Consider the following 13,740-nt stretch of genomic DNA (forward strand, 5'->3'; position numbering starts at 1 on the left):
GGTAGGACAAGCGATTTGGTCCAGGTAAGGAGGAAAGCTTGTACCAAAGAGCCCAGAGCTGCCCACTGGGACAGAGCAGAGCAGGAAGGGCCCAGAGTCTCTGACATTGGTTCCAATCAGGAGCGTTGGTCTTGTGAACACAGTCATCTGGCTGATGGACTTAAAATCAGTGCCCTGGAAGACACAGTCAACAGGATGGCACCGAGGGAGAGGACAGGGCTCAAGAAGGGCCCTTTCTTGCGTTTTTCCTCGACTGAGAAGTGAATGGAAAAGTGTCATTTCTGTGCAGTCCTGAGCTACCTTGAGCTCTATGTTAAACTCAGAGAAACTTCTAAGGGATGGGTCTGGAGAAATAAGTCACCGTGGAGAAAGAAGAGGTCCTTCTGTTTAGTTCTGGGAACCCCTATTTCACGACTAAAGTGGGAGGATAAATTCTGTCTAAATACAGTCTTCAGAACAACTCTGTGAAATCAACCGTGTATTTCCCCGAACATCAGTTCGGAAGACCAGACTTCAGAAGTGTGTTGTACTGGGCTGGGGATTTAGCTCAGTGGTTCTGCCACCTGCCTTGCAAGCACAAGGACCCAAGTTCGATCTCCGGTACCAAAAAAAAAAAAAAAAAAAAAAAAGATGCGTGTTGTACTAAGAAAGTGAGGGGTCAAGTACTTGGTGTGATGGTTTTACAGGGTTGGCTACATAATAGAGGCTTATTGACTTGAGAAATTATGGAGGGAACTTCAGGCTACAATTACTGCAATTAAAGCTGTATGTGCAGTTTCCAAACCAATCAAATAACTCATAAAGAAGAGCCATTTTTAAAAGTAATTGCATTCATTTTTTTGCATAGGTAATAAAATCAGATCATAGAAAATTCCAAAAGCTCAAAAGGATATATATATTGAAATTGCCCTCCTGCCAGTCTCACCAGTAAAAGGCCACTTAAGCCTGTCACTCTGGTGGTACAGAAGGGACACTTCGTTGTCAAGGGTAAAGAGCCTCTGATCTTAAAGATGTCACTTAGCTCATGGCAAGAGCTATTGTTCACAACTATATGAGGAAATAGACTCTTTGCTCAGGCAGGCAAAGAGAGTACAGGTTTATAGCCTGGTGCCAACACAACCCAGTGGGCCACCAGCTCTGAGCTGAGCTGTGAGACCATGAGGATTTGGTATTGATCTGGTGTGGCTCATACTTGTGAGACCCTGTCTTCTATACTGTGTGTTCTAACCTATTTGTATTTTCAATCTGTTCCCTCGCCGTGCTGGGGCCATGAAGTGTGACTTCTTCGCAGTTCTGGACACTCACTCAGTAGCTAGCATCACCTGCTTAGGGGCAACTTCTGCGGCCACTTCTTTTCGCTGCCCTTTCATCTAGTGTGGAACGGAGGCTACATAGCAAATGTAAAAGCCACTACTGGAAGTAAAGAGCCTGCCCCTCTCAGTGCAGAGGGGCCTTGGCCCCTCTTCAGCTTCTCCATGTGTGCGAGACAGTGACTGTTTTCTTCTCTGTGCAGCCAGCCACAAGACAAGGATCACGTGAACATGAGGAAACGCCGTTCAAAATGAGCTCTTACTGCCGTGAAAAGGCAAGGGTAGAGTGGTCCGGAATGGAAGGACTCATCTTACAAATCAGCAGCTCCCCCAGCACGACCATCAGTACCAAGGACAGATGCTGTGGCTCGCACATTCCTTACCCGCAGGAAACTCCGGTTTTCCTACTGGATCCTGAGCAGTACTCATGTCCTTGTAGAACCTCATCATCTGCCCTCTCCAGGCACTGGGGTCCCCGCTAGGACGCTAAGAAGGAGCAAAATGTTCTGAAGTCAAAGCCAACAGGTCTACATCTCGGCCTCACTCATTGGCTGGAGAGAGTCCCCGACCAGTGGGCAGCACTGGGCTCTGTGCGCGGGTCCCCTCTGGTGGCAGCAGCGTGAGACTGCAGTCACCGCGAGGGAAGCGTGGGGTGCTACAGCGCCCCCTGGTGTTAGGCAAGAGTCGCGCGCAGGGCAAAGGAACGCGACCAAGCGAGCGAGCCAAGCTCTGGGTGCTTCTCTGTGAATGCACCAGTTGGGCAGAGCGGGGTGGGGATTGGACACGAGTGTCTTAAAGTGTGTGTGTGGGTAGGCTCCTGCATTTTTGCTGTGCCCAGGTCCTCGGACCCCGTGGATCTGTCGCCCTGCATGCGTGCTGTGTGAGCCCACGTTTGCACACGCGAGTAGGCTGTTGGTAGAGAGGTCCGCGCCTCCAGTGCAGGGCGGAGTCCTCACGGAGGCGTGAAATTGGTTTGGAGCAAACACATTATGGAAAGCAATTACCGGGGAGAGGTTCTGGGCCTGCGGGACCGACAGCCAGGAGGCTGGGGAGGAAGCTCCCTGGCTTGCCAGTGTCTCCTGTCTGACCCCAGAGGGGACCTTCCTGGCATCCCCTTGGCAAGGGACAGTGCTAGGCACGGCCTCCACATAGTGACCACTGCTCCACCGCCTTTCTTTCCCTCCCCACTCAGCCAAGCCCTCCCACACCCAACCCCCTCCCCTCTCATCACTGGAGAGCAGGCACCATGCCCCCCTACCCCACTCCTTGCCTTCCTCTTTGCCCTCAGTCCCTGTGCCCACAGTTGTTTTGCCTTCTGTTCATTGCTCCTTATGTTGTGATTAATTCCCACACTGTTCCTGGGATCGATGGAGAATTCACTGAGGGCAAGAACATGTCTCATGCACAGCCCTATGTCTAGTACCTAACACCTGGGGCTCAGGAAGCAGAGAATGAGCAAGAGTGGATGGACTTGTAGGTGCCGGGGATTTAGCTCAGTGGTTCCGCCATCTGTCTCACAAGTGCAAGGTCCCGAGTTTGATCCCTGGTACCAAAAAAAAAAAAAAAAAAAAAAGTGGATGGACTGAGCCGGGTGTGGTGGTGAACCCCTGTAAACCCAGCACTCAGTAGGCTTGAGACAGGAGAATCGCAAGTTTGAGGCCTGTGTAGGGTACATAGTGAGTTGAAGTCCAGCCTGGACTACGTGTCGCGGCCCTGTCACAAAAAAACAAAACAGGAAAACAGTGGATGGACTAAAATAGAATTTCCATCAAAAGTCATAAGCAGAACCCTCAGGAAAGTTGTTTCCTGAGAGTCAGGTCGGACCTCTTAGAACAGGACCTCTTGAACATCTTTTACAGCCAGTGAACCCCATTTATTCACCCCTCTGCACTGCGAGCCCTCTGTGATGTCTGTCAGGCAGCTCCGGCTTAGCAGAGCCAGCAGAGCCCTTTTGATTCCTGGTGCTGCTGTCCCCACCTCAGGAATTAGCACCATCATCTACCAGCTGTTTAAGCCCAAAAGACAGGGAGGCCTCCAGCCCCATGTCTGCTCCATTAGTGAGTCCCAGCCATCCCCCCAAAAGATATGGGGTGTCCCTTGCCCAGCTGGCAGGGGGTCATAAGGCACAAGCACCCCCTGCCCCTCAGTGGTCCTTTACAGTCCCAGGGTAGCAGGGATGCAAGTCCCCCGGCTTCATGCCTCCCCCCACCTGGATGGGGAGGGGTTGACTCTCCCCTCTGTCTGAGCTCAGACCCCCTGGACATGCACCCCTGCTTGGCAGGAAGGGCAGGTCCTCCCTGTCCCCTGTCCTCCCCACTCCCCAGCTTCCCTCACACACCTTCCCTACTCCCAGTCCATCCTAAGTGACCCTAAGGCCCTCTTCTGGCCCCGGTCAAGTTCCATCAGTTCCCATAAAAAACCCCAAATCTCGCTTACTACTTAGAACCTCATTCCTTGCTTGAAATGGTACAGTCACCTCCCAACTATTTTCCCTGATTCTCTGTGGCCTCCTCTACTCCAAGCCACTCAGCAGCCAGCCAAAGTGACTTTTTTTCTTTTTGGTGGTACCAGGGATTACTGGGGGTCCTGCACTTTTTTTGGAGACAGGGCCTCAATAAATTGCTCAGGTGGACTCAAAATGGCGATCCTCCTGCCTCAGCCTCTGAGAATGCTGGGATCACAGGCAGGTGCCACAATGCCAACTCAAAGTGATCTTCTAAGACCTCTGTCCGCTCAGGGAGCTCTCCTGCTCTTCCTCACTCTACCCACAGGTCTGGTTCCTTGTCATCAGACCTGAGGTTAAATGTCACCTCCTTAATGAGTGCGTTTCCCTGTCACCTACTAAAATAGTTCCTAGGCTACTCTCCCGTCACCCTCTATGTCCCCCTAGGCTTCTCCGGTGTGATACCTGCTCCTGTCTGCTCGGCGGAGGGCAAGGCTGGGTCCCCCCAACCCCACGCCTGTGGGGCCTGGAACTTAGGCGTGCAAGGAGCAAACTGGCCCTGTGTCTCCACCTTGGGGCGGTCCAGAACCCGAACCTGAAGCCCAGGAGGGCTGGTCGATCCAGGATACGTGAGGGCTGGCTCACTTCCTGGGCAGCTCACTTCCGCTTGTCCTCAAAGTCCCGGGCTTCAAACTCAGATTATCTCTGCAAACTGTTCTCTCACCCAGGCCACGCCCCTCCGAGCAGGCCAAGCCCTTCCATTGGACCCTGCTCCGACCAGGCTTTGCCCTTCCGTCAGGCCACGCCCCCATCCCGCCCCCACAGCAGTTGGAGGGAAAAGTTGCGCGCTTCAGGGCATGCGCATTTCGGAGCCCGGAACTGTCCGAGGACCCTTGACATCACGGATCACAGTACACTTGATTGGCTGCTCTGTGGCTCCCGGACAGGCCCTCCTCCCTCTTTTACTACCCTGTCCCCTCTGCACCACCTACCCGGCAGGCATTTGCCAATACATTCTTGGTGACAATTCGTTATCTCATGGGACGAGAAGTGGGACAGGTCGGCCTGGGCCTTCTTCCGTAGCTGGTGGGTGAGAAAGGGAGAAAGGGGACCTGGCACATGGGGTGGATCTGGCAACCCGGGAATGTCCATCCTGACGGCCCTGCCAGGGCGTCGGCCTAAGCAAGTCTTGTTGGAGGAGGCACCAAAGAGCCTGGAGATTTTAATGTGCACACAGAGTTTGCACAGACTAGAGGGGCCCCCCCGGCGAGCCCCAAGAGGATGATGTCACTTGCTCTTGGTCATCAGAGGTCACCTGGCCGCTGTGAAGTGTCTACCTCTCTCAGGTGGGGATCGGAGCACCTCCGTGGAGATGGATCTGCTGCCACCTGGGCCACCTGCTGCAGGCTGGGGCATATGCTTCAGGCCCCCACAGGCGGTGCACGTCTGGAACAAGATGTGTGGCTTCCGAGTGTCCACTGGCCCTGGGGGACCTGCTTCAGGTCAGGGCCCGCCCCAACCCCTCTGCTGCCTCCTGCCCATCCCCAGAGCCCAGCGCTCTCACCTAGTACAGCACATCCTCGAACTCGAGCTGCAGGTAGCGGAGTAGGCAGGGCGGCAGGGGCAGGCGGGGCAGGGTGAGAGGCAGGCAGCCTGCTAGGTGCGCACGCAGCGTACAGCGGCTCAGGTGCTGCAGGGATCGCGGCTGTCTCACCAGGGCAAAGAGCGAGGAGTAGAAGCGCTGGTGCTTCTGGGGGCAGAAGGAGGGCTCAGCAAGGCTCATCCATGGGAGGTGGTAGGGTGGCTAGCAGGGCATCTCCCAGAGCCTCTTAGAGTGAATTCTGTGCCATTTCCTCTGGGGAGGGAGCGGGTCCCTGGGTTGTTTCTCTGGGGGACCAATAGGGCTGCCCTTTAAGGGACAGGAATCTCTCAGGGCCAGGCTGAAGTCTGACCTGCAGCATTTCAGGAGGTATCAGGCCCACTGCCTCCTCGGGAAGCCTCACGACACTGTAGGTGTTCATCAGGACCTCGATGGTCCTTGGGGACGAGCACCAGCGCTCCAGCACCTGGAGGAGGCAGAGATGTGTCAGCCCTGCTTTGTAGGCGCATGCAGGGCTACCAGACAGCTGCTGGGGGGTGGATTTTGTTCCTCAAAAAGGGTAAACAGAAACTCAGTGGTGCTGCTGTCTGCCTCATAAGTGCAAGGCCCTGAGTTCTATCCCCCGTAACAACAACAAAAAAGATAAACGGAAGTCCTAACCCTGGTACCTAGGAATGTGACCTCAATTGGAAACAGGGTCTTTGCAGATGTAATGGAGTCAGAGTGAGATCTTTAGGGCCTAATCTCATCCTTATAAAATGGAGGCACAGACACACACACACAGAGAAGGCCATATGACCACAAAGGCAGGCAGTAGAGTGACACCACGGACTGTGGCAACCATGAGGAGCTAGGAAGAGATGGTATAGCACATCAGGGACCCACCCTATTGACACCTCCCTTCTGTTACTCTGAGTCACCGGGTGACTTAGTGGTGCTTAGTGGTGGTGGCTCCAGGAAACTGATACAACACTAACACTTCTTTTTCTTCTTTGGTGGGAGGTGCCAGGGATGAGCTATACCCCCAACCCCATAGCTACCACATCTGATATGCACAGCATATGCCAGATGCTTCTCTTAGGACTCTGCACAGATGAACTCTTGGTTCTCATCCCTACAAGGTATAGACTGTTATTGTCTAAATTTTATAGACAAGAGAAACTGAAGCACAGAAAGGTAACTTGCTCAGGTTGTCTTTCCAGCAGTCTAAGCCGTCACAGGGCTTCTTGCCCTTAACTACTACACCATTCTGCTCCCCCATCTACCTCCACAGGGCTGTGAGTTAGCTTTTCTGCTGGCTGGAAAGGGCTCCTGGACCTGCAGCTGAGCTCCTGAGCAGATAACCAATCAATGTATAAAGCAGAATCTACCCAGTTCAGAGTGAGGGCTAGAGACAGCTGCAGGAGGGGCAGGGTGGCAAGGAAGGAGCACAGAGGGGCTTGGGCTCTGAGGGCACTGAGGGAGGAGGGAGGACAAGCAGAGGCCGGATGCCCATGGAAGCAGTGCGGGGTTCTCAAGGACAGGGATGGAATTGGAGCCAGACTCATTCTCATTGAAGCCATCTCCTGCAGGCCTCCTGTGTGCCCAGTGTGGGGTTGAGGGCACTTCCTAGATGGGGTGGTCTCTGAGGCGGCAAGGCCTGTAGCGAGGGCAGCCCAGGGAGGGTGGTCAGAAAGGCAGCCGTGTCCCTTGTGGGTGCCGTAGTGTCCATGTGATGCCCACCCATGCCTCCTCTTGTTGGACCTCATTCAAGAGGCAGTGGCCTTGGGCCCTGTGTGGATCTGAATCAGCCAAGAGGTATTACACACCCCAAACATCCCTGCCTACAACGTCACTGGCTTGGACCCCTGCCTCCACAGGGCATGCTGGGGGCACTGGGAGCAGGTGAGAGACCAGGCCTTGTCTAGGGCACAGGGGGCCCTGGAGCAAGCGCTCCACACACCCAGGCCCCTGCTTCTTCATCTGCCCCTACACGGTGCTCATCAGAGTGGGCCAAGCCTGGTCTTCTAGCCATGTCTGATGTTCCTTTTAATGGAGATGCCTGGCTGATCACCACGCCCACCACGTTCCTTTGGAGTAACCTGGGCCAACATGGACTGAGCACTAGCTGTAGGCAGGGCTGTGTCCAAAGGCTTCATGCTTAACCCCACTGCTCACGCCAGCCCTGTGAAGCTGGCAAACTGTCCTATCTCTGTGTGCAGATGAGGACATGGGACCAGAGAGAGTGAGCAACTCGCTGGGTCACACAGGTATCGTGCCTGGTTGCTTTCCCACTAGGGAAAAGATAGTGGGCACTTTGCTCTGCTGGTCTCTCTGTCCCTGAAGACAGGCTGAGGAGACAGGAGTGGGGTCTGGGAAATCCGCTCGCAGTGCCAAGTCCTCCTCCTGCCCCGCCTGGCAGGGAAATCATTAGCTGTCAGAGCCACCGTCAGATTACAGGGAATTGCTCGTCTCCTAATTATCTGGTGTTAATAGGAGATTAATTAGTGTTAATTGTTGATTTTCTTGTATTTTCCCAAAGGGGAGACCAATCTGCCGAACTCTCGGGCTGTTTAATTATTTGGTCTTGCTTAGGAATCCAGACAGATGCTTCTAGGTCTGTGGGCAAAGGGGAGAGGCAGGGACAGCAGGGGTGGCCCAGAGCAGGGAGGGGGGGTGGGGCGAGACCCCAGCAGGGCCAGAGGGGACCTCCCACAGTCTGCCACGCTCCAGAAGGTCGGTTCTGTCTCTTTGGTCTCTTGGAGAATCAGAATGAGTGTCCCCACCCCAGCCTCCAGGCCCAACACTGCAGGGGTCCAGGCCCCCCACCAGGGACTCTGCTGCACCGGGCTTCTGTTGAACTCACTTTGGGGAAATGAACTTAAAGTAAGATATAAATTGAAAACTGACAGTGAAAGGCGTTTTTCACAGCCACCAGGATGGCGGCAGCTGGTCCAGGGACGTGTCTTGCTATGCATTGAGAAAGCGGGATCCATCCCTTCGCAGATGCTCAGGAGCCCTGGGAAAGGGGCTCACACTCCACCCTGGGGGGTCTTGCCCATGTCCAGCATACCCCTCATGTACTCGGTCCTGCTGCCACTTGGAGCACCTCAGGTGCCATGTCCTTCAGTGCCTGCCCCTGTGGAAACCTGCAGCCCTCACTGCCGCCCGTATTCGTCCTGCCTGTTCTGTCATTTGGATCCTTTATAATCCACTGTCGTCACATGCATGTGACACCCACGCAGTCCACTCATGTGAACACGTGTGTATGCATGCACATTCATGCACACACGTGTACACACATGCACACACACACTTTGTTATTCTGAGTCCTGGTCTTTACCACTCCTGGGTTTTGCTTACCTGTTGAAGAAAAGATGGGAGGAACTAACCTGTGTCCCCACGTGGTCCACACTGCACAGCAAAGCCAGCTGTAGCACAGGCCTTGGTGTCCCCGCGCCCTCCCCACTGTGGCCCCTCCCTGCCCACACCCCTGTACCTTGGGCAGGGCCCCCGGCCACACTCGGACAGCACCGTGGTTGAGCAAAGCCCGCACCACATGCTCTGGGGTCTGGGCCAGGGCTGCAGCCGGGCCCTGCAGAGCGCAGTGCAGGGCCGTGTGTCCCCCATAGTCCATGGCATTGGCACTGACGCCACAGGACAGCAACAGCTCCACCACGGCCACATGGCCTCGGCGACAGGCAAGGTGCAGGGGTCGCTGCCTGTCCTGGTCGGCGGCATCGGCGTCGGCTCCAGCGGAGAGCAGCAAGTGGCACAGCTGGAAACAGCGGGCTGAGGTGGCCTCAGCATCAGCAGAGGATTGGCAGCGAGTGTCACAGGCAGCCAGCAGCGGCGTCCAGCCTTCGGCATTGCGGGCATCTGGACACGCACCCCGTCTTAACAGCAGGTCTGCCAGCTCCACGTGGCCAAGCCGGGCAGCCGTGTGCAAGGGGGTCTCCTCTTCCTCCTCAGACCGCCCATCCACTTGCGCTCCGAACCTCAGCAGCAGGTCCGCACACCTAGGAAGGGCAAGGTGGCAGTGGAGGAACTTGGGCCCGGGTCCCACTTGGCTGCTGCTCTGAGCACAGCAAACCATCCCTGGCCATCCCAGCACTGTTCATTTTGCAGGATGAACAGTGGCCTTTTTATTTGTCTATTTATTGTGTTTGTTTTTTGGTTTTTTGAGACAGGGCCTCAGTATGTAGCCCCGTTTGGCCCTAAACTCATAGTAATCCTCCTGCCTCAGCCTCCCAAGTACTGGGATTATAGACAAGTGCCACCACACCTGGTTTAATGGCCTTTTTAAAGCCCAAATACTTTCTGCAGGAATCATCCACTGCCTCTTCTATGGGAACCAAGGTCATGAGGAGTTGTCACATGGTCAGCGCTGCGTCCTTCTCCAGGCCTTGCCACGGTCCCACGGGAGACTCATGACTCACGCCACAGAGGACACTGAGGCTGGTAGGGCTGTTAGGTCATTAGCAGGTTCACACAGCTAATGACAGGTACAGCTGGCTTTCGGGGCCGGGGCCACAGGGCATCTGCATGCTGGGATATGAGGAGGGAGCTCGGCTTGGGGCTGGAAGTGGACAAAGGAGATGGGGCCGGGGACGCCCCAAACCAAGACCCAAAGCAGCAGGCTTGCTCCAAGGTGGCAGTGAGGGAAGGTGTGCAGGCTGGTGACAAGCACCTGGGCTCACGGTGTGTGCGCACCAAGGCACCAGTGGCCTCTTCTGGCTCTGGTCCCCATGTGTATAAAATGGGGAGAGTGAATAGTAACAGGACCACATGAGGGGTTTGGGGGGATGGAACCCAGGACATTTGCACTGAGCTACGGGCTCAGCCTTTTTTTTTTTTTTAATTAACTTGAGACAGGGTCTTGCTAAGTTGCCCAGGCTAAGCTTGAACTTGTGATCCTCCTGCTTCAGCCTCCCAGAGTGCTGAGATTATAGGTGTGTGCCACTGCACCCAGCTCATAATAATTTTAAAAATACATTTGTATATTAATAAAGGAAGGAATGATTACTACTGGGCTGAAATGTGGCCAGAACTAAGAAGATGGGGTTCTATGGGCCAGTGTTGTCTGATAGGCATGGTGCAAGTGGGTGCTAACCTCTGGCAGTGTGGCCAGTGCAAGTGGAAATGTGCCCTCAGTGTTAAACACACCAGTGTGGGAGACTCAATATACAAAAAGAAGGCAAAAAGCTCATTAATTTTTATATTAATTACATGTTGAAATGATCAACATTTTGAAAATATCATGTTACATAAAATATATTAAAATGAATATCACCTGTTTCTTAGATATTTGTACACCTAATGTCATAGAAGCATTATCTACAACAGCCAAAATGTGGAAGCAACCCAAGTGCCTATCAATGGATGAATGGATAAACAAAGTGTGGTATCTACAGACAATAGAATAGCATGCAGCCCCGAAAAGGAAAGGAATTCCAACACCTGCCATTGTGTGGATGAACCCCGAGGACATTATACTAAGTAGAAGAAACCAGGCATGAAAAGACAAATACTGCACATTTCCACTTAGATGAGGTCCCTAGAGTGGTCAAATTTATAGAGACAGAAAGTAGAGGGCTGGGGATTTAGCTCAGTGGTTCTGGTGCCTGCCTTGCAAGCGCAAGGTCCTGAGTTCGATCCCCAGTACCAAAAAAAAAGTAGGATAGTGGTTGCCAGGGGGAAGGGAAGTTACTATTTAATGGGTACAGAGCTCAATTGTACAATTTAAAATGGTTTAAATGATCAATTTTGTTATGCATATTTTATAATTTTAAAAATCAACTTTACCTATTTATTCCTTTTCTTTTTTCCAGTACTTGGGACAGAACCCAACGTATTATGAGTTATACCTATTATGATTGTTTTAAATTTTGAGACAGGGTCTCGATAAATTGCCCAGGTTGGGCTCAAACTTGCAATCCTCCTGCCTCAGCTTCCTAAGTAGCTGGGATTACACAGGTGGCCGGCTCTCTTTCATGTTTTGATTGGGCTACTGGAAAGTTTTCAACTGTGTCCATGGTTCACGTTAGATTTCTATTGGCCTGGGGTTGGTATGGAGCACACCTTCAGCTGTAACCTCATTAAGCCCTTGGTGTCCTCTGGAGGTGGCTCAGGTTAACATGAGGGACAAGGTCCATGGGGGAGCCCCAAGGATGGACAACGTGGTGCTTTTCAAGGGTAACATGTGGAACTGGGCAGATGTGGCATCAGGGAAGACAGGGACTTTGGTGCGTAGTTTGTTCATAGATTTGCCAGGGCTGCCTTTGTCTAGATTCTGTGTTCACTAAAGTATGTGAAGAGGGGACTCATCCTCCCAGTTCCTTAAACATACATCGGAATTGTTTAGGTCACTGCAGAGGACTATGCCTCACAGTAAATAACACCTGGTCACCTGTGGGTAGAGCCATCAGTTTCTTGTGGGAGTGCACACCTGCCTGCCCACAGGGGACAACAACAGGGCCTCGGTGGCACCTCTGCCTTTTCCAGGGTCTGGGTCACTGGACAGCAAGCTCCCTGAGGGCAATACTGTGACTTAGCTGCTACTGCGCTTAGTACGGCCTCTGGGACATTGGGGAAGCTCAGAAAGGATGAAGGTCTCACAGCATTACCACCAGGCATGATGATCTCCCTAGGGCAGGCCACGAAGCTGGACCCTGCCACAGCCCTCTGACCCCCCCCACCCCGGGCAACTAGAAAACTGTCCCAAGTCCAGGCACCAAGTGTGGGGTGCTGACGGATGGGGAGTAATTGCTACCCAGCTCCTCTACCCCAGCCCCTCAAGCCTGGTGCTCCCCAACCTCACTGCCCCCGCCCTCACTGAGCAGTCTCCTCGCCTCCCCCAAGAGGGGCCTGGGGGGGGGAGGGGTCACTCACTGGAGGGTGCCAGGTCCCCGGCAAAGATGCAGGGGACGTTTCCCGTCCTGGTCAGGGAGGTTGGGGTCAGCACCTGCCACCAGCAGCACGTGGACACAGGCAGTGTGACCCGCGGCACAGGCCTCATGCAGGGCCGTGCGGCCCCCCGGGGCGCTGTCTGGCTGTGCCCGGCGCCGCAGCAGCAGCTGCAGAACCTCCGTGTGGCCGCGGCTGGCGGCCACGTGCAGTGGGGTGGTCAGCTCCTCCTGGTACGTCAGGGACCAGAGTCCTAGGGAGAGGGCCACACAGTCCTCAGATCCCGAGGGAGGAGCGGGTAGAGGGAGCCCAGTGCTCGGCATGCATCCACCCCTCCCCCGCTCGGACCCCAAGACCCTGGGACCCCAGCCCATACTCAGAGCGCGGATGTTGTAGCGGAAATCCCTCCATCCCTCTGGGTCGCTGGTATCAAAGACCGAGTCAGGAGCCAGGCTGGTATGGGAGTCTGAGAGGATTCGGGAGACAGAGCCCACATCCCCTGCCAGCACTGCCTGCCAGAAGGCAAGGGCAGGTCCTGAGGCCGTGCGGGTGGCAATGGGTCCCGGGCCGGACTCTGGGAGCTCCTCAGAACCTCCATGGGGCCTTTCCACCAGCCTGGCGCAGAGGGTGTGTCTGTCACCCAGGGGCTGCCCCTGGCCCTGGCACTGATCCGGGGACCAGCTCATGAGCATGCAGGAAGGGCAGGCAGTGGGAAGAGGAGAGGCTCAGGCCACAGGCTGAGGGGAAGAGAGGAGGGAAACTCAGAGAGACAGAGGCCAGGCCACTGCGTCCCCAGCTGGAGCCTGGCCTGGCCACGAGGTCTGCAGGAGCTATTCTGGGCTCCACATGACTTCCCTTCTGGGCCAAGGTTTTGGGGTGGGGAGCAGCAGCCAGGGGCTTCTCCTCTTCCCTGAGCCTCAGGCTTCGGTGCCACGGTGGTCAGCCCAGTCCCAGTTGCATGTCCCCACTGGCGGACGGCCCCTCACCCCTCTGGTGGCTGCTCCAGCGAGGCTCTGAGGCCCGGCTCTCTAGCAGCAGGTCGGCCGTGCTGTGCGGGGGGAAGAGCTCCTGCAGCCTCGCCAGGTCCCCAGTGTAGAGAGCATTCTGCAGGGCCATGTCCTGGCAGGGCAGTGGTGAAGGCCAAGGAGGGGTCCCCCAGGCTGGCTGGGAAGGGGCGAAGGGGAGGTGCTCCAGACGGTGTCCCCTGAAGGGTGAAGAGTCCCTTTCCCTGGGCATGGCTGCCTCCTGGGCAAGGAAGCTAGAGCAGCAGAACTCGGGGCAATGCTGGGAGTGGACTGGGCGGGGTGCTGGGCCCTGGCCAGGCAGGGCTGGCATGAAAGGAACAGGGCAGCACATGCAGCCAGCCATAAATAGCCCCATAAATAGCCCTGGCCGGCCCTGCCCCAGTACCGGGCTGGGAGGAGCAGAGTAGGGGAGGACGGCCTAGGGAAGGAAGTCATTTCCTCCTCTCCCCACCAGGTGCCCACCCCATTCCTATCTGC

At 55.1% G+C, this 13,740-nt stretch overlaps 1 protein-coding gene across 9 annotated transcripts; it reads right to left on the reverse strand.

Annotated features, from left to right (window-relative positions):
- Positions 1 to 4,962: 4,962 nt before the first annotated feature.
- Asb10 (ankyrin repeat and SOCS box containing 10) lies at positions 4,963 to 13,535 on the reverse strand. 9 transcript variants are annotated; one of them, XM_087207817.1, is made up of 7 exons: positions 13,225 to 13,533; positions 12,615 to 12,746; positions 12,224 to 12,491; positions 8,832 to 9,351; positions 5,706 to 5,819; positions 5,318 to 5,503; positions 4,963 to 5,199 (listed from the first exon to the last, which is right to left on the reverse strand). In XM_087207817.1, exons 1-6 carry the CDS (start codon positions 13,472 to 13,474, stop codon positions 5,318 to 5,320), a joined length of 1,470 nt encoding a protein of 489 aa, XP_087063943.1. In that variant the 5' UTR covers positions 13,475 to 13,533; the 3' UTR covers positions 4,963 to 5,199. The 9 variants fall into 9 exon arrangements, with proteins under 9 accessions (XP_087063943.1, XP_087063944.1, XP_087063942.1 ...); XM_087207818.1 differs by having other exon boundaries at positions 4,963 to 5,237; XM_087207816.1 differs by having other exon boundaries at positions 4,963 to 5,246.
- Positions 13,536 to 13,740: the final 205 nt, after the last annotated feature.

Source organism: Heterocephalus glaber, unplaced genomic scaffold (assembly GCF_053883595.1).
Source record: "Heterocephalus glaber isolate CG9 unplaced genomic scaffold, H.glaber_assembly_v1.0 deba00000818, whole genome shotgun sequence".
Classification (NCBI taxonomy): Eukaryota; Metazoa; Chordata; class Mammalia; order Rodentia; family Bathyergidae; genus Heterocephalus; species Heterocephalus glaber.